Raw genomic sequence first — 20,891 nt, forward strand, 5'->3', positions numbered from 1 at the left:
TGGTGACTCCACCACCTCCCTGGCCTGGTGATTGCAGTGTCCAGTGAAGAAGTGAAGAAGATTTTTTTTTTTTCCTGATGTCCAACCTAAACTTCCCCTGGCACAGCTTAAGGCTGTGTCCTGTCCTTCTGTCAGAGGAATAAATTCACTGCATCCCTCCAGCTCTACCCTGACCTTGCACATCCCTTCCCAGCCACGCCACCCGGGAGGAGTTGGGAGTTTTCTGCTCCAGCTCACATGCATTTGCAGGATCCCCATGGAGAGCTGGCAGGTTTGGGGGATGTTCTCACCTTCCTTGACAGACTGCACAAAGACAGGGTTGTCCCCACTGACCGTCAGCCCGAAGCCGTTCTCATCCCTCTGGATCACCACACACCTCTGCACCAGGCCTGGGGAGACACAGGGGACAGGGCACAGGAACACAAAGAGACACAAGCCAGGCATCAGTCCAAAACCTTATCCTCCAAGATAATCACAGAGTGCTCAAAGGAGCGGGGACAACACAGCACAGGGAAAATACAGGAGAGACAGGAACAGGGCAGCAGGCCAGAAATGGAGAGGGATGTCAAGACAGGTCAAGCTTATTGCTCCAGCTACACAAAACAGAGATGCAGACAGCTCTGGCACATCAGACACAACCTGAGGGGAAAGCAGTTTTTAAAAAAGAGCAGCAGTACCCACACCAATGAGCAGGATTTCTTTAGTCTGCATTAATGGTTCAGAGGGCTGTCAGGTCCTGCTGCACCACCAGAAACACCTCACAGCTTCTACAAGCTGCTCTAAAACAGAAGGACAAATCCCTCAGAGTAATATGAGAGATTTGGGTTAAACCAGATTTATTGATCAGGAAAAGTTCTCCCAATTCTCAGCCAAAATCTCCTCCTGGGGCACCTTCTGCTCCAGGTGAAATATTGCACAGAGCCAGAACAGCAGAGGTGAAGCACAAGCCACACTGAACTGTCCTGAACAAAACTTCTGAAATAAACATCAGGCCAGGGCCAAAGTCCCAGGAGATGAGTTTGAATGTGCCCCTCCTTTAATCTGCTGTGAGACATCAAAGGCAACTTGTTTTGTTTCCTGGTATACTCAGTATCATGTGAACTCAAATGCTGTTGCACAGATAAATTCATTTAGTAGGTGCAGCACTTGGACCAGGTGGAATGCTGGGGATGTCTTTTGCTCACCTGGAAATGAAAACAGGGAAAGACAAAGCACAAGCAAGCAGCAGCCCTGGCATATTCCCTGCCAAGCACTTCCCCAGGAGCAGCTGCAAAAAGCCTCCCACAACAGAGCCCTCATCCTGAAAAGTGACTCCAGGAACTCTGTACATGCTCCTCTGATATTCTTTTATTTCCATCACCCTGATTTCTACCAGCTTGCTTTACTTTTCCATTTCTAAAGGTACAGCAGGCAAAATTCCTACACTGGCACCAGGAGAAAGAAATCAGAGCTCTCCCAAATCAGATTCCAAAACTGCAGCAGTTCAGTTTGGTACGGAGGGAACAGGAGAATTGGGAAGATGCTGTCCCAGCCAGACTGGCTGCTCTGGAATGAGCTTTAAGCTATGGATGGTACCAGAGCTGGGAGTCACTCCCTGCTCCCAAACGACCACAGCTCTTTTCACTTCTCTGGAGCAACTCCCCATGGAAATGAGGAGCCTCAAGAGCCAACACTGCCTGCCCAGCCAGTGCTGCTGTCCTGCACCGTGGCACGGATGAAAATGGCTGTGGCAGCAGTGGAAAAAGTACTCCAGGACTTGTGCAGCACTGTCACATCCCAGGAATTCCCGTCCTGCCATCAAAGCAGGAGCAAAGCTTGGGATACCTGCCACCTGCAGGGCTGGGGAAGGGATGGAAAGGAACCTTTCACCCCAATGAGAAGGGAGGGAAGGTGTCTCTCCCTCGTGCACCTCCCCTTCTTTTATACGACCAAGCTTCTTGAAGTCTCACTTCCCAAGAATGATGCCCGGGGCTGGGGTGTGGGAACTGGTGCTGTTTCAGAGAAACTGCTCCTTTCCAGCTCCCTGCCAGCCCCACAGGTCCATGAGTAAGGCACTAAAACTCAGCTTCTCAATCAGCAGCACTGGCCTTGTTGAAAGCCACAGGAGAGCCCTGGGTCTGCTCTGCCACTGGATTTCTTTTTCTCCACAAGCAATGATCCTTGCATCCACTGGTAAGATTCCTCCTTGGATGAGCCCGATGCCAAAGCAGCGTCCATGCAACATAAACTGACCTGGCACAGCATAACTGAATTTAATTCAAGTTTATTCAAGCTAAACTCTTTCACTCCACAAGCTTCAATTTCACCCAAGACCACCTTATAAATTTAAAATGGAGGAACAACTGAAATTAGGACAACTGGATGTGAAATTAGTCCATAATTGTTTTTTCCTGTACTTGTTTCCTTCAGATAAGGGACAAACACTTAACCCTTTTCCTAATCCAATATAAAAGGCTGGAATGAGGTGGGGGAGATACCAAGCTTGACTGAGATACACTTTATAGTGATTTTAATGAAGTTATCTGGAAGTTTCCCAGAGATAACACTGTGACCTGCAGAATCAGATCAGCTCTGAGAGCATCCCCTGCCTGAACCACCCCTCGAGTGCTTTTACTCTGCTCATTTTGAAATATCCCACCATGGTATTTCACTTTTTTCAGCTGAAACTCACCGAGTATTACAAAGTGAACAGAATTTATCACTGACAATACTCAAAATTGAATCAATAATCATCTTATCCCCACTTTTGCTTTCCTTAACAGAATCTTTATATAACGAAGTGAGGAGGCATCACTTAACTATGCTTTGAAATCAGACTCTGTGCCTTGAGTGGATTCCTAAAATTCTGGAGGAATAATAATCCATTTTTATGGTTTTTTTGTCCTCATGGAGATGAAAATTCCCCCAAACCCACTGATGTAGCTTCAATCCAGGAGTACCACAAAGCAGCCAAACCTGTGCTGGAGTTAAAGAGGTTAAAACTAAAAGTGAAAGCAGAGAGAAAAACTGCAAGGAAAGCTGAGAGGAGCTTCAGTAGGTGGCACTCGTCCCTCTCTGTTCTCCAGCCCTGCTCCAAGAGTCTTTGGGATGGTGGAAGGGCAAAGTCTGCACTTCTCAAGGTCACTGACACCCCAAGGCCAAAAGAATTGTCTCAAACAGCCTGGCCAGACACATCTGGGCTGTCCAACAGCTTCTCTGGGTAGCTCATTTTTATTTTTTCCTCTTCTCCACATCCTATTTGGAAGTTAATTAACAAATCAAGGGATTTCTTTAGCTACAGCTTCACTTCTAAAATCTGACTGAGGGGATGAGAGACAAGGATGGATGGATGGATGGATGGACAGGGCTGGGGACAACCTGGGCCAGTGGAAGGTGGCCCTGCCCATGGAATGGCTGGAACAAAATCATCTTTAAGGATCCTTCCAACCCAAACCATTCTGGGATTCCATGGGATGTCAATTCCATCTCCCAAGTATGCAGGAGCTGAATTTTGGGAATTAAAACTTTCCCTGGGGGCATGAGGCCACCATAGGAAAATGCAGTTTAATAGAGGGATTTGAAATTAATCATTCCATAAACAAAACAAAACAACCAACCAACAAAAAAAAAAATCAAACAAAAAAACCCAAAAAACAAAACGAAAAAAAACACCCTGAGGAGACTAAGTCTCAATTTAAAAACATCTCAAATCTGGGGTTTCAAAACAAAAACCATAAATTATCACAAAGTTGGAGAAAATATGTGAAAGAGTTTGTGTTAAGTCCAGGCTAATATTTAGGCCAGAAATTGATGATTGATAAATATAAAGGAAGGTATTTTTGGAGAGTAATCAAGTTGTGAGGAAAAGGAAAGAGAAACTGATGCCTCACCTAACACCCAGAAAGGTAATTTCAGTTTTAAGTTCATTTAAGGGATGAAAATACTACTTTGAAAAAAAATATATTAAATATCAAGGGAGATCATGGCACTAATTAGCAAATTACAGCATAACCAACTACACTCATTCTCTCTGCCAATAACCTGAATTTTGTTGAATATACAAATGTGAGATGGTTTGGTTTATGAATGAAAATACCTCACTGACAGCTTCATGTCACTATAAATTCATTTCTGTCCATCAGAACAATTTCCCTCCCTGAGCACCCTGGCCCCCCAAGCCATTCACACACTTCAAAAAATTCTGGCTCCTAAATTCAAACTTTCAAGAGGTGAGAACAAACAGCCACCAAAGCCACACCTCCTCTTCCTGCTGTCATTCCAGCCTTCCCTATTATTCCCTTTCCAGCGGCCAGCTCCCATCCAGTCAACAGTGAGGAAAATATCAGTGCAGTATTGCTACTTGGAGGGTTTGGAATAGTTTGGTCCCTTCCAAAGCAAACAGCAGAGCTCTGCACACATTCCAGAGAAAGCTGGGAAAAGCAGACAAAAGGCAGGGCAAGGCCACTGGAAGGGAAGGATGAGTGGGAGCTGCTCGCAGGGATCCTGGCCATGGGGACAGCACCTGCAGGAAGTCAGAGCTCACCTTGGGAAGCTGTGTTTGCTCCTGGCACTGGTGGAAAGCCAGGCTGGCTCAGAGGGATAAACACAGAGATGTCCCAGCAAACCTTTCCTGTCATTAACCCACAGCACTTCATGGGGAAGAGCACCAAAAAGGAGCACGGGGAATCTGGCTCTGACTAACCTGGCTTCAAAACCACAAAATCATCCCCAAATCCCTGCTGTTCCAGCCCTTCCCTGCGAGGGTGGCAGCACAATGACAAGCTGCAGCAAGCCAGCTCTCCCCCAGACAGGTTTCCATCAAGGCACCCTCCAAAGCTGTTTACAGCTTCTGAAGGAACACTCTCACACCCTGAGGAACGTGACTATCATATTACTTGGCTTTTTTTTTTTAATTAAAAAAAAAAAAAGCATGTGATTCACAATTCCAGGGGAAGTGAAGGGATCTCACAGAAAGAACAAGACACACCTCCCAAGACTGCACCAGCTTTTCCTAACATGCCTGTATTGGTTTAAACTCTTCAGGGCTGGTGTTGTTTGGTTGGTTTTTAGTGTTTTTTGCTCTGACAGCATCACTTTGTATTCCAGAGGTGGGTTAAGAAGCTGGAGCACAGCCATGAGCACCTGGCAGTTTTACTCCAGTGGAATGATAAAGCTGATGATTCTGGAAGAGTCACTGCATCCAAAATCCAACAGCAGGTTTAGCAGCAGCAATTTTCTGAACAGATTAAAATCAGAAAGTGTCACAGACTGTTTTAAACATGAATTTAAAAAATGCAGTAAAGGAAAAGGAAGGCAAACTCATGGCTGGAGTCAGGACATGCACACTTGGAAATAAGAAATGCAGCCACATTCAGCTCAAGTCCAAGGGGCTGAAGATGCTGATAGCATCCAAAAAATAACTTGTGAATACTTATCACCTTCGAGATTCTAAGGCCTGAATGCAAATATCTACAGAGACTGCAAGTGCAGTAAGTCATTAGAGCATGGGGAGTGTCACAGCTCCAAGACTGACCCAGCTGGGAAAGCTGAGGGAACACACAGGCCCTGCATGGTGTAGGGACAACATCAGGATGTGTGGGATATTCCCACCCCAAGCTTCTTATGGGGCATTTATTGCAGCCAACAATCCCAGGAGAGCAGGGTCACATCCTTCCACTTAATTCAATTCTTCACAGAGACATTCTTCCATTTCCAACAGACAACACCTACAAATAATGCAGGAAGGTGAATTTCTCCCTCCAACCTGCACGGTGAGAACGTGGCACAGATTTTCCTGCAAGCACAAACCCCTTTGGGAGCTGTGTCCTCCCTGTCCCAGTGACACCTCCAGAGTGGCAGGTTTAACATTTCCCAGCCACTAGCACACGACAAGGTGAGAACTGAAGCAGGATGGAAGGGCAGTCCCTGCTGCAGAGCCAACCATGCACATCAGGGGAAGGGAAAAGCCTGGGATTCACAGACAGGAAAAGCAGGAGCTGCCCAGGGGGAGCTGCAGCTTTGGCTTACCATACGTCTCGGATCTACTCTCCTCAGAACTAGACTTTGTCTTCTTGGAGGAGCTATCTGCACGAGAGCAGGAGAAAAGGAGAGAGAGATATAGAAAATATGGAGACCAAACATGAGGAAAAAAAATAAACTTCATGAAAAAAAAAAAAACAAACAAAAAAACACAGACTTGGATTTATTGGGTTAAATCGTGCAAAACACAAATAAGATGTGAACAAAACACAGGTGGAGCACTTGGAATAAGGGGTGAATAATACATGGAGACACAGGTAACAGCACACAGAATCTGTTACAGGAGCCAGGACACAACCAAAGGAGCTCTCTGCAGGAACCACAGATAAAAACCAGTCCAAGCACAGGGACTCTGGCAGTGTTTACCCCAGAGTCAATAATCAGCACAGCCACAGCAGTTCAGCATCCCAAATTCACCCCCTAAAAAGAAATAAGGTTTTCTGCAGGCTGCAGTGCAGAGTTCCCCTATCAAAGCATGGGGCCAGGTAACAGCTCTCAACGCTGGAGTGACTTTCTGTAAACTAAGATTACAGGATTCCTGGAGTTTGTTTCTGGAGAAATTAAATTCCTTCTACAAAATGAGTTCACAGCCTGAGACCTCCCCCAGCCTGAAATAATTTTACATTACCTATCCCAAAGCACAAAGGAAAAGCAGATGAGCACTAAACCAGGTTTCTTCCCCTTACGGGATGTTTTTAACTGGCATTTAAAGCCCATTTTCATTTATTTTTGTGGACTCATACAGCCAGTGGCAGAAACCATTTATAAACATCAGCCTTGTGCACAAAAAAAAAACCAAACACATCCTGCAAGTTGTGCCCCCCTTCCCTTCACCTCTCCTGTGTTCCCCAAGCCCCAGGGAAAAGTCTGGATGCACAGACAGGAAAAATGCACCTTGCATGGGGCCAGGAGGCTCAGCCAGGAATTTCACGAGTAGCACTGGGTGAGTTTCCAGAGAGAACAAGAATCCTGTGTGCACTCTCTTTGCCTAATTTAACTAAAATAAAAGTAGGATGGCAAATCCTTTAAAATGAAGTGTTTATCTTCAAATGCATCATCACCTTGAGAAGCACAAATTCACTTTGCAACTGGCAGAGAGGGATCAAAATCTACTGAAGAACAAAACAAACTCCCCAGAATTAAAACCCCAGCAGGGAAACCCAGCCCAGCACATCTCCAATTTCAGACTTCACTCAAGAACTCCTCACAGCTAATTACAGCCTTTGCCTCCTGACTTTGCTGCAAGTGGAAGTTGTTATAATTATTTACTGATACACCAATCCAGGTTGATTATGAGGGTGTTTAAAAATCAAGCCCACGTTCATTTCAGTGCCCACATTGCCTTTGCAGAACAACACAGCTCTGAAAACCACATTCAAATCATTTTTATGCTGCTTCCCAATGCTTTTGGTCGGGTTTTTTCCTTGAATTTTGGGACTTTACCTGTGGGATCGAAGTCGTGGGTGCTGCTGCAGCGTTCAACCTTCTGCTTCTTGTCAGCTGGAGACTCTCTGCTCAGAATGCTGCCGTGTCTGGGGCACAGAAAAGCACAAAATCCTCAGCCCAGAGCCCAGAGGAGCTGCCTGAGTGCTCACACAAACCTCACCCAGCTCTGCCTGCTCACCAGAAATTCAGATTAAAACCTAGGCATCGAGTTCGCTTTAAAAATTTATTCCCAGGTTGAATTCAAAGGGAAAATGATCTCCCCTGCAATCTCTGGGAGTGGATCCAAGGTTCCAGGAACAGTCCTGGTAACCTCCAGAATTGGTAACAGCAAGTGCATTCCCTTTATCACTCAGCATCAGCCCATATTTTATCTAAAGAGCCAAATAAATTTAATAGGAAAAAAAAAACCCCTCCTGAAATCTTAAATCTCCCAGCAAATTCTAAATAGCTCAGCATGGCAAAATTAAAGATTTAGAATATCCTCAGAAGGGAAGCACCTGTACATCCTGTACCAAGTGTCCCTTTCCTTCCTTGACCATCTCAAATCTCAGGTAAGACGAGCCCCCAGCCATGTCACCCCATGCCAAGGACACCAAATAAATCTATTTTTTGGCACCTTATCCCCATCTGGATATTGATTTCCTCACATCTGCAATACTACAAACTGTGTTCGTGTGTATATATATATATTTTAAACTTTTAAAAGCATTCCCCCTGCAAAAATGCTGCATCATAATTTACAATACAGATAAAAAAGCAAATTTCAGAAACTCACCTCGAAGGTTTTTTGAGAGGAAACCTGAAAAGAAAAAAAAAAGTTTAATGATCTTTTATTTTTCAGTATTAGGTTTGATAGCAACATTAGTGCTTAAATACAAACAGTTATTTTACACTTCTGTGGTACCTGCAGAAAAAAACAATCTCTATTTTCATGGAACTCCATGAATTTGCCATCTTTGAAACAAGTGCAACAAAGCCGAAATTAAATCACCTATTCCAAGGAGTTTTATACATACAGGTAACAAAAGCAATAAATCCCAAGCTGAAGGGAGAAAAAAAAGTATATTTGTATTTTTAACTGAGGAAAACATGGGATTTTTGAATCCAGGATTTTTTTTCCCTTGAACTCCTGACAGAACAAGGTTGGTTCCATCCAGCTCAAGGCACTAAAACTTCTATTCTGATAAAACACAATTATTTCCTCCTCAGACTTAAAAGTTCAGCTCCATTCCTACTCCATTTATGTTTTAGATCCTTCAGCTGGATCTGTGTAAGATTTAGAGCTGTGTAAGGCAAGAACAGGTAACTTCAATCACTTTTTGTTCCCAATGAAGATTCTACACATGGCTTATAGCTCACAATTTCCCTCTCTATATATAATAGTTATTTTTAATGCATTTTCTCCTATTTATACACATTTTTCAACAATTGCTAGGGTGAGGGATTAGAGGGAATAAAATTCAAGGCCACACAATTCAAACACCACAGAGATGGCCAGGGTAATAAATGACCATTTAGTTTTTAATTACGTTTTTAATTTAAAGACGCTCATTTGTTCATGAGCAGCAATCCCCAAGTGTGGATCAGGAAAGGACAACAGGAGATGGACAAGGAGCAGCTCCAAAGTCAGGCTTAGGTGAGAGGAGGCTGGAGCCAAGGAGGGTTTGGAATCTCCTCCCAGATGAGTGAAAGGATGAGAGGGATGGGCAGCAGCAGGAATTTCTCCATGGAAAAGTTTGTTGGGCTCTGCCAGGGAGGTTTGGAGTGGCCATCCCTGGAGATGGCACTTCTGAGCAATGGCCCCATCCCAACACACAGAACCAAACTCTTCCCCAAAGCGTTCCAGAGCATTACAATCAATTCTAGCAGCACAAAACTGCCCCAGATGCTCCTCCTGTCACCTCCTCCCTCTTCTTTCCTCCTGGACTCCCCCTGGAGTGGCCCAGGCAGGAAAAGCTCAGTGCTGAAGCTCCAGAACTCCTTCCCCATTACCTGAAAACCAGAAGTGGCAGCACAGAGCCAGCCTAACCCCTCTCAAGTGTGGATCCACCCAGAACTGGCCAGCTCCCACACGCCAATGCCCTGTGCAAACATGCACTAATATGGAACTCCACAACGAGCATCTGATGACACATTAGGCAAGGGAAATTAAAATGTTGTCTGCCTGTTCCTGAAAATAATTATCCACAGCGAGACACTTGCCATCTTTCAGATAACAGCATCGGATTTAGCTGAACTACAACACCAGCTTCCAAATTAAGGGAGTAGACGGGGTCTGTGATTGCATAAACAGCAAAAAGTTAATTAACTGAAAGCAAGAGGTGGTAGTCCTTCCTCCTCCCCCCAAAAGCTGTTTTTATCTTAGAAGTCTGGGAAATCCTGATTCAAGTAAGAATTATCCTCTCCTCGTTCTGCTCTACCTGCAAAGCCACATCTCTTTAGCATCTCATCCTCCCATGTACAGATTTCAGCCAGTGAAGCCAGACAGCTTCCCAAAGGAAAAATCCCAAAGGAAAGCAAACAAAATTCATCTCAGGCCAACCTGCCTGAACACTGAGCAGCCAGCAGATGCAGCAATCAAGTGTTTCACTGAAAAGCAGAAGAAAAAAAAAAATCCAGGGAAAGATAAGAAATGATGCTTAGGAATGAACTGCACCCCATTTTTTTATCTGATGCATCTGAACTTTTGAGCTGCATAAAAAACCCTACCACCACTGGTAAGTATTTCAATGAAGCATTTTAGTGACAAACTTTATCCTCCAGGGGTTCTTATCAGCACCCAGAACTGCAGGCTCTGCTCCTGCAGCAGCAGGCAGAGTTTGTGGAAGGCACAACGTGAGCTCACTGCTGTACCTTTTGGGCTGGTTCCAAGCTCCATATTATCTGTGAAACACAAATGTCCTATTTTCCAGGTCCAGAAGTTGTGTAAAACCTTTCTGTTTATTATACCTAGGCTAGTGATTAATTCTTTAGGAAGGAACTTTAAAGTTTCTGCAAATAAAGCAGTGCTGAAAACACTCCAATTTTTTTCTGTGCTTTGACGTTACCGGTGACTATAAAATTCCAGTGGGGTGGGAGCCAAAATCCCCTGTTCCTAACCCACAGCTGTGCTCACAGCTGGATGGTACAAGGGGTCAGGATCCAGCTGCCTCTGGAGAATCCTCCTCCCTGGAAAAGACCCAGCCCAGGGCTGTGTCCCCCAGCCCAGGCAGCTCCAGGAAGGGCTGGAGCCCCTTGGCCACCCTCCAGCTTCCTGAGGTTCCTTCTTGTCCCAGGTAAGCAGGGAGGGAGGCAGGGATGGGAGCAGGAAAGGAGGCAGGGAGGAGTTGGGGAGCAGGGATGGAGGCTGGGATGGGTTGGGAGCAGGGATGGAGGATGGGATGGGTTGGGAGCAGGGATGGAGGCTGGGATGGGTTGGGGAACAGGGATGGAGGCTGGGATGGGTTGGGAGCAGGGATGGAGAATGGGATGGGTTGGGGAACAGGGATGGAGGATGGGATGGGTTGGGGAACAGGGATGGAGGATGGGATGGGTTGGGGAACAGGGATGGAGGCTGGGATGGGTTGGGAGCAGGGATGGAGGATGGGATGGGTTGGGGAACAGGGATGGAGGCTGGGATGGGTTGGGAGCAGGGATGGAGGCTGGGATGGCTTGGGAGCAGGGATGGAGGCTGGGATGGGTTGGGAGCAGGGATGGAGGCTGGGATGGGTTGGGAGCAGGGATGGAGGCTGGGATGGGTTGGGAACAGGGATGGAGGCTGGGATGGATTGGGAGCAGGGATGGAGGCTGGGATGGGTTGGGAGCAGGGATGGAGGCTGGGATGGGTTGGGGAACAGGGATGGAGGCTGGGATGGGTTGGGGAACAGGGATGGAGGATGGGATGGGTTGGGAGCAGGGATGGAGGCTGGGATGGGTTGGGAGCAGGGATGGAGGCTGGGATGGGTTGGGGAACAGGGATGGAGGCTGGGATGGGTTGGGAGCAGGGATGGAGGCAGCAGATCATCCCAACAAAGTCTCTGGGTGCTGCACAACCACCACTCCACATCTCCTGCCTACTCTTTGCCTCACAAGTATTCCCTAAAATCAACAGAGTACGAAAGGGATGGGTTTTGTCCAGCCAGGCTGAAAGTGAAGCTCTCCAGCCCCCCAAACACCTCCCCTCCTGGATCTGAAATCATTCCTGGGTAATCCCTCCCCTCTTGGATCCTCCCAGATCTGAAATCATTCCTGGGTAATCCCCTCTTGGATCCTCCTGGATATGAAATCATTCCTGGGCACAAGTTAATGAAATCACAGAAAGTTTGGGTGGAAGAGTCAGGTGAGCTGAGGTAACAACACTGATCCTTGCTGGGAGCATTCAGTACCACATCCTTCCCTTTTCCCATTTCCCTGCCTGAATACCACCTGGAAGACATTCCTCATTTCCCAAACACGGTGTCACTACAGCAGGAAGCAGAGTAAAAATGGACCAAACCAAATCAAAGCTCACAGAGCTGCTCCCATGAGTTTATCTGTGCTTCAGTGCAACTGATCTTCACTTGGAAATAATACTAAATTTGAAAGCAGCCCTGAAAATCCCTTCACCGTGTTACAGCACCCAGCACAAGATAATTCAAATTAAAATATATTTCATCTCCTACTGTAAACAGCAGCAACAAGGCAGAGCAGGGTGTGGTGAACAGCTGGAGCCTTAATTCCAAATGGAGCTGGCAAGTTTAGGCTCCACAATAAAACCCCTGTAGACATTTTGTCTGATAACTGATGAACATCAGCACATTTCCAAACGAGTTGTTCCACTCTCCCAAATACCAGCACCAATTAAAAGCCAAGTCAGATTTTTGTTTTTAAAATGCTGGGTCTGAATAATTTGAGTCATTTAAATGCATCAAATGACTAAAAGTGTGTCTTCTTAGTCATGCTGCATTAGGAAAATCTATTTAAGTGAGGAAAATACACCTACAAGTAGTAACACCGTGGATTAAACATTGTATTTCAGGTTAGCTCACACATATGCACCACCAGTGCCTAATAACCACCTTGAAGCAAAGCAGAAAAAGGTAATTTGAAGACTTAATGTGTCAAAAAAACACCAGAACAGGGAGGATTCCCAGCTTCCAGCAGTACAAAGCATTCCATTCTAGCCCAGGAGGTTGAAAATATAGCTGACCATAAATAGCACAGCATCCAGATAACCATGCTGGGGCTTTTTTTGTTATTTTTTTTTTTCCTCCACTACTAAAATATTGCCAGAATTCAAGTATCTGCTATCTCCAAAGCTGATCAAAGAGAAAAATATTTTGATTCAGACAAGGGCCTCAACCTTGGAAATATTTATTCATGTGCCTAACTTTAGTTTCAGGACTGCTAAAATGCCTGAAATGAAGCTTGTGTGTGTTTGCCCTGTGCAAGGAGAAATTACTCCAACTGGTGCCCAGATGAGTAAGAAATGTTGTGAAACCCATGCAGAAGAGAACAGTCAAAAACTGCTTGCTTGACAGAACTAATCTTTAATTAGGAGATGAACAGTTGCAATAGAAGCTGCTTCAGTGCTTTATTAGTTTCATTTAAATAAGATGTTGCTCGTTGCAGAAAAACCCTCGGAATGAAGTATAAATTTCAAAGAAAAGCAGCCAACATAACTGATCATGCTAAATTCAGGAGGAGAAACGGTCCAGGGTTGATTATGGGTTCTTTTGACACATTTAGAAGAAGGGGAAAACCAAAGTTACCTCAAAGTCCCCCCAATAAAACCCCCAAACTCTGGCTTTTTCAAATTTCATCCTAATTCAGGAGGTTTCTCCCAAGCCATGAGTTAATGAGAAGCCTTTGGCCACCATCAGCTCCATGGATTTTGGTGAAAAGTGATTTTAACTCGCTTAGAATTCCAGAATGGTTTGGGTTGGAAGGTCCTTAGAGCTCATCCTGCCATGGGCAGGGACACTTCCACTATCCCAGGCTGCTCCAAGCCCCATCCAACCAGGCCCTTGGACACTCCCAGGGATGGGTGTTCAAGATTTTGGGCATGCTGAGTGGGGTTGTTCTCTCCTCTTCTTCATACATCCCCAAACAGATCGTGGAAAAAACAAAGTCTGTTCCTTGGTGACAGGTGAAAATCAGTGAACAAGTCTGGGACTATTCCTAGTGCATCCAGCCCCTTTAATACCCATTAAACTTCATTTTCAACGCCCTGACTGGATCTCACCGACAGCACTCAGAGAAATTATGCATTTTTTGCCTAAATGTAGGAGGTTTTAAGTACCCTGAAAGCACAGTAAGCATTGACATAAATGCTATTCTGCAAACAACTCCCAGAATTTCATCTTGGAAGAGACAGAATGAAAGAAAAACAAGGAAGGGGGCCTGTCTTCCAGGGTTCCAGAGGCACAGATCCACCAGAGCAGGTTTTTAAAAAGGTTTCAGGGGAGAGCGCTGACACGCAGCAGCACCAACACGACCTCTCCACGGAGCTGAAGGCAGTTTTGTGTCCCAAGGGAAAGGGCAGGGGGCACTGGGAGAGCCAAAGGAGCCGAGCAGGTAGCAGCAGATGCAGGGGAAGCACGGATGCAGCAAGCAGGAGAAAACACAGCCAGCAAGTGCAGCTGGAAGCACATCAGCCACCCTGGGACAGCCCTGATCCAACACATCCAGTCCATCCAGCTCAGCATCGACCCTCGGACGAGCAGCTTGCTGCTGGGTCATCTTTTCCACTCGTCAAAGCACAGAAGTTCAGGAAACCACTGAGGGTTTTTTCCCAAATTTAAAAAAAAAAAGGAAAAAAAAACCCAAACAAAAAACATGTCAAGTGATGGCAACAGATTGGACACACGGAGCAGGGAAACAGGGATCCAAATTGGGAGGATTTCTGGGAGCTGTCAGAGCCTAGGGATGGATTTTAGGGACTTGCAAGGAGGCAGGAGGGAGGGAGGCACTGCAAGCTCCATGTTATTTTTGTGGGAGTCCGAGGCAGGCAGCACAGCTGACGCAGTGACTCATGGAGGAATCCTCCCTGGCATTATTAACCCTGCACTGCCCACGGCTCCACGGACTGGACTCGCTGCCTTCAGAGCAGGAAAATTTAGGGAAGTGATTGGAGAGCCCACAGAGCCAACACCTTGTGTGTCAGACCCCCCTGAACATCCCCAGCAGCCTTAGTGCTGCATTTGCTTTAATAAAGCATCAGCAAATGCCTCCCACTCAATATTTTATCATTTTTCAGGCCACTAATGTCTCTACCCATAACCAGAATACACCTTTCAATTTTCCTTTTAGCAGAGAAAATGCAGAATAGCCAATAGAGCCCATCAGCACATTTCCTGATGGATCAGGAGATGGATCAATGCAAGGGACTGGTGCCATGGCAACCAACGTGCTGAGCAAAACACTTAAACTAGGCTAAGATGAATCTGATAAAAATCAAAGTCTGGAAGGCTGGCAAGTTCCATCTGTAAGATGGGGAGGGTCAGGACTCCGAGGGGGAGGTATTTCTACAGGGAACGAGAATTCCACTGGTGCCTTGCCTTCACAGGATGCTTCCTCTTTGAGCTTCAAAAAATGAAATATCTATATACAGATTTCTCTTTCGTTCTTGTGGTTGGCTCTGGGTGAGGGTTTCATCAAGAGGGGTGAAAGAGAAGGTGGTAGCATGAGAAGGGAGCAAGAAAAGAGGAAAAGGAAACCAGCTTAATATTATGAAAGAAAAACAGAATACGAAGATAAATCTTGCCCATAAGACAAACAGCAAGAATTTGGAAATTTTCCTCCACACACATGGAATTTCCTGATGATACAGGAATGCATCATCATACTACATCCCATAAAAATGACAAGCAGGCTACTCTGGGTTTACTACAGCCAGCTGTAGCTCCTTCCTCAGTGTCCTTCCCTGTAAAACCCTGAGATGGGAAGGGTTTCAGTCTCTCTGTGAACATCTACCTTAAGAAAAGGAAGAAGTAAAGCACGTCCAGAGAAGCTCCATCCACAGTTCAGTCATTCAGCCCCAGCCCAAGCAAGTGCCCCAGCTATTTTCCATGACACAGGCACTTGGATTTTTCCAAGAGCTGATGTCAGGGCTTTTCATGGAGAAAGAGCTGCATTTACTGGGCAGGCAAGGAAGGAGAGCTTCCCCAGCAGCCATTCTCAATGTGGCCTTTGTGCTGCTCTGCTGCTCAGGCCAGGACCCTGCAAGAACTTTGAGTCCCTGCAGAAACTCTCCAGAGGGGAGGGGACAGAGACATTTCCATTTCCAGTGCTGTTCTTCCACTCCTGACTGACTTCCAAGGCTCAGAAGCAGCAGCAGCTTTTCCCTCTGCACGCCCTGAAGTTGTCACACAAGACCATTTATTGTTGACTATCCCTACAAGGGGCTTTAAGCAGCCAAACAAATGAAAACTGGAGAGGGGGCACTGGAGGGAACATAAATAAACCAGGTTGCTCGTGTTTCCTTAATGCTGCCTTTAGATTCGGCCTAAAAGCAAGATTTGAGTAATAGGGATAAGGTTTGGCCACTGAACGTAGCTCAGAGCAAGCACAAAACCTGCTCAGAAATTGGTGGGGAGCAGAGGTTGCCAAATCCCAGGCGATTTCCTACTGGTTTCCCAACGTGACTGGTTACAAATTACTGAATCTCTCAGTTTTCACCTCTGGGAAAGAAAAAACTGACAGCTTCGAAACGGAAAAAATTAACCACCACAAATGCTGAAAGAGGCCAAGTGTTTTTCTAAAAAGACTTCCAGAAAATGTTATCATCACAAAAATTCACCCATGGCAGAAAAGAAACATTCAGGATTCTCTCCCTTCCAAGCTTTTACTGCATGACCCATTTAACACAAGTGACCAGGTACAGGAGAAAGGTCAAGCTTGTGATTTCAGAAGTTATGACCCAGTTTTCTCACTCGTTTATTTATTTTGAAGTAGGCCACAGACAAATATTCCCAGGCCTAGAGAGCTCAAGCTTCCCTGAAGCAAGAAAAAGCTGAAATACGCAGTTTGGCCATACCAGAAGAGCCCCAAAACATTCAATTTTCTCCATATTTTCACATCATCTTTGCATCCTGAGCTTTTGCTGTTTGGAAGAAGGGAAGGAAGAGGGGTAGAGCACGTTTATTGTGATTTATTCCTCCAGCTTTCACTTCTGAAAAATCCTTTTCAACCCCTTTGCCCACAGCCTGAAAGAATCAAATCAAGCACCGGGGTTTCTTGTGCAGACAGGGCGTGGAGTCCAAATTAACCTGCCCTCCCTAAACTGCAGCTAATTACAGGGAAATGAAATGTTTGCTTTGCTTGCCAATAATTGCAATGCAGAGCTGGCTCTGTGGCAGCAGCATCGCTCCTCCTCCACAGAGTCTGCAACAGCTTCCCACTGAACTGCCCCAAAAAATCAAAGCAAAAAGACAATTTTATTTTCCAAGCAGAGCAGAGAGACCCAGAGCTGTGGAGTGCCACGGGATTTGCTTTCACCTGACACACACACACACACCCCCAGGGCTGGGATCACTTGTGCTGCCCCAGCGTGGGGAGCAGTTTTTGCATTTCATTAGGCACCAAGCCTAGTTCCTTATTAATGCCATACCCAGCTTGTGGTTCTTATGAGCCTGGTGTGGAAACAGTCCTTAAAAACAGCAAAAGACAGCAATTAGAAAGGGAGGAGAGAAAAAAAAAAGAAGAAAAAAAAAAAAAAAACCAACCCCAACACACAGCACACGTAATACAACTGGAAATGTAGCTTTCAAAATAGCGTAACGCTGCCTCCAATTAGGCTGCTTTAAGTTTTGCAAATATATGTACAAGGTTCAGAGGCACAGAGGAGTATTTGGCCCAGAGTTCACATTTCTGGGGAGTGAGCACAGTTGCCTGGCACAGGAACACCACACCTCCATGATCTGGAACTACTGAGAGTGTACTAAAGAACCTGCAAGAAGACATTTATTATTCCTCCTAGGTGTCTTTCAAAGGGTGTTTTAAAGAACTGACAAGGCTGAGCTGCTCTTCTGCTCCTCAGCATTATCAGCTTTGCCTGGCTTGATGTGTCCCTGGCCACCAAGGTGAGAGCAGAAGAAAGGTTGGGAGAATTGGGATTGTTCAGCCTGGGGAAGAAAAGGCTTTGGGGTGACCTCACTGTGGTCTTCCAGGAGCTGAAGGAGCTGCAGAAAAAATGGAGAGAGACTCTTTACAAGGGAGAATGGCTTCAAACTGGCAGGTGTAGATGGAATATTGGAAAGGAATTGTTCCCTGGGAGGGTGGGCAGGGTGCCCAGAGCAGCTGTGGCTGCCCCTGGATCCCTGAAGGTGTGGAAGATGTCCCTGCCCATGGGACTGGATGATTTTTAAGGTCCCTTCCAGCCCAAACCATGCTGGGATTCTGTGATTTCCCCTGGCACAGATGTCATCATGACCTGACATCAGCAGCAGCACCTTCCCCCATGAGTTTACACATTCCTGAGGTACTATCAGTTTGTCTGACCTACTGCACAACCCAAAAGTTTCATTAAGTTACTCCTGTGACAAACGAGGTCAGCAGGCACCTTGCCTTAATTTACATTTTCCTTCAGCCCTCCTTAGGTTGTTTGAAAGGTTCACGTGCATTTACTGCTCTGGAAATGTAAGCCAAGACTTGCCTGCTCATCAGAACCAGCAGTTTATGAGCTCAAAGCTAAGCTGACACTCAACCCAAAAGCATTTCCAGCCCTGCCTTCCCTTCTCCCACTCAGTGATAAACCTTTGGCCAAATTATACTCATTCTGCATGGGATGTGCAGACAACATCCACCCCTCTGACCTCTGCAGAGCTTCTAAATATTTCCCAGCTGCCATAAACTAATTTACAGTTAATATGTCTAAAACCACCCAAAGGCAAAGTGTTCCCAGTGGCTTAATTTACACCAGGGGAAAAAACTGGATCCACAATTTCAGGAAGGAAAGCTGCAGCACAGAGAGAATCGAGAAATCATTACCACAGTGTTGCTTAACCTGTACAGTGTATTTTTAGCTCTTAGCCCTTCACAGCTAATTCTGCTGAAGTTTTACTCCTGTAGATACAAACACCAAGGGCAACCAAACTATTTGAGCCTAAATTCCAAGTATGCAACTAAATGAGTATTTCACCTTGCTGGCTTCCACACCTCCCAGCAGGGTTTCTGTCCCAGCATTTGCTCCGATTTTAGAAGCATCCACTGAAGTTTCTCCACCATACATTGCAGTTTTCCAAAAAAATGAAAATGTGATGTGAGCTGAGCTATAAAGAGATTAGCAGTGCTGTGTACTGGAGTTGAAGGTATGTCAGTTGTTTAAATGGCCTAAGAAAAATAAAGAGGGTTCTGGGATATGCAAACCAATTATTTCTCCCCTGAAATGCTGCTCTGGTCCATAAAACACAAGAGAAAAGATGCACATAGCACACATTGCATGAGGAGGAAAAAAATGTACACAGGCATTTGTGGCATGCTTTGCTCCTTCCCGTTTCATCTCCCCTCCATCTCAGCTACAGCATAAATCCAGAAAGACTGACTGGGAAGGATTGGAGCAGAACACAGGATCAGGATTTCTCAGCAACATCAAGCCCTGTTTCTTCTACTGTAAAATGGAAGATAAAAATCCAGAAGTGAAGGTCCTTGTAAAATGGCTCAAGATCCTGCGAACAGCCTGTGAGTCAAACTCAGAGCTATTAATAATCCTCTGGATGTGTTTGCATTAGTATCTGCCTCTTGGGTCTCATAAAATAAATAAAAATACAAGCAAAAGGGGGTGGTGAAAAAACCAAACAAATGTTTAGTCAGGAAAGCTCCCAGCTGCTAAAAGGTGACTGCAGCAAATTCCCCAAGATGTGGAAGGGGTATGGAGATAACCAAGGCAGCAGAAACAGCAATGCCACATTGGAGTTGTTTCCCCACTGGGTTCAGTGACACCTCCAGCTCTTGGTGCCTCCCCCTCAACAGGAATGATGATGAGAACTGCCAGCTGCATTTACATTTCTATTTAAAAACAAAAAAAAAAAAACAAACCCAAAAAAACCCCAAAAAACAAATCCCCCCATCATCTCACAGCCTTTCTACATCACAACCTCATATATGAGTACAGAACACTGCATTTTCTCTCATTGCTGATGGCTGTCACTGTATCAACACTGCCTCAAATCTGTCCACACCATCATTGTGACGGATACAATTTGTTTAAATTTTAGAACACTTTACAATAAAATCAATTGATAAAAACAAATACATCAGTGAAAAATGCATTCAGAAAATAAACCCCACCCAAAACACTCAAGAGATGGTTGCTTGAGCACCACCAGCTAATTTAACACCAACATGCATAACACAGCAGCTTATCAAAAATCACATTCCCTGTGGCTGGTGAGGAGGGTCTCGTATGGAATTACTGGGAAATGAAAAGAAGGGAGTGCTGCCAGCATCTACATCTAATGCATCTTTCCAGGCTGTCAAAACCTTTGTTCTTGAGCTCAGACACCAAGACACAGATTTTCACAGCAAACATATTAAACTGGCCATTTTCACAGCAAAAATACAAAGGAGTAACTCAGGTTCACACAACAGCTATTAAAAGAGGAAAGGAAAAAAAAAAAAGAAGACAAACCTCCCCTCCCACCCTTTTTTCCAGTAGATATTAAAGGAAAAATCCTTTCTCTCTGCTCTGCATTCAGGGAAGGTATTCCTGGCTCAGGGAATAGGAACAAAGGCTCTGTATTACCTGTTCCACACGCCAAAGTCAGCTGAGCAGGGACATCCCAAAAACCTATTGCCAGGAGGAGTGCTCTGATCCCAAATCCTCCCCAGGGAGCCTGAGCTGCCCTCTTTGGAAGCTTCCCGGGGTTTTCAGGCTTCTCCTCGGGTATCCTTGGGAGGAATCTGCCCGATTGTTCACTGACCACTCCTGGGAAGGAAGAAACTCCACCTCTTCTCTCCCACCTCCTCCCAGACAGCATCAGCTGGGGCTGCTCATGGGCACAGGGACAGCAGCACCACGGCCAGCCCACAGCACCAGGCAAGAGGAGAGACAGAGAGACAGCTGGGACTTTAAAATCCAACATTTCCAGCTGTCCTGAGGGGCAGAAAATACAAATATATATATCTATATTCATGCATATGTAGTGCATGGATATGTTTGTTCTGTATATGCACCTACACTTATATACTTATGTATCTGTAGTGCATGGATATATTTCAATATATGCACCTATATTTATAAATTTATGTACAGGTAGTGCATGGATATGTTTGTTCTGTATATGCACCTATACTTATATATTTATGTACAGGTAGTGCATGGATATGTTTGCTCTGCATATGCACCTATACTAATATATTTATGTACAGGTAGTGCATGGATATATTTCAATATATGCACCTATATTTATATATTTATGTACAGGTACTGCATGGATATGTTTGTTCTATATATGCACCTATATTCATAT

At 45.3% G+C, this 20,891-nt stretch overlaps 1 protein-coding gene across 2 annotated transcripts in view; it reads right to left on the bottom strand.

The window, feature by feature from the left end:
* ARHGEF12 (Rho guanine nucleotide exchange factor 12) overlaps positions 1-20,891 on the bottom strand; it is a 69,180-nt gene that overhangs the window by 29,185 nt on the left and 19,104 nt on the right. For both annotated transcript variants that reach the window (XM_062508771.1, XM_062508770.1), the window contains exons 2-5: positions 8,240-8,263; positions 7,462-7,550; positions 6,007-6,063; positions 291-389 (exon numbers count right to left, since the gene is read on the bottom strand). In XM_062508771.1, coding sequence (XP_062364755.1) covers positions 291-389; positions 6,007-6,063; positions 7,462-7,550; positions 8,240-8,263 — 269 coding nt within the window. The remainder of the gene's footprint in view (positions 1-290; positions 390-6,006; positions 6,064-7,461; positions 7,551-8,239; positions 8,264-20,891) is intronic.

The sequence above is a fragment of the Cinclus cinclus genome, chromosome 25, assembly GCF_963662255.1.
Source record: "Cinclus cinclus chromosome 25, bCinCin1.1, whole genome shotgun sequence".
Classification (NCBI taxonomy): Eukaryota; Metazoa; Chordata; class Aves; order Passeriformes; family Cinclidae; genus Cinclus; species Cinclus cinclus.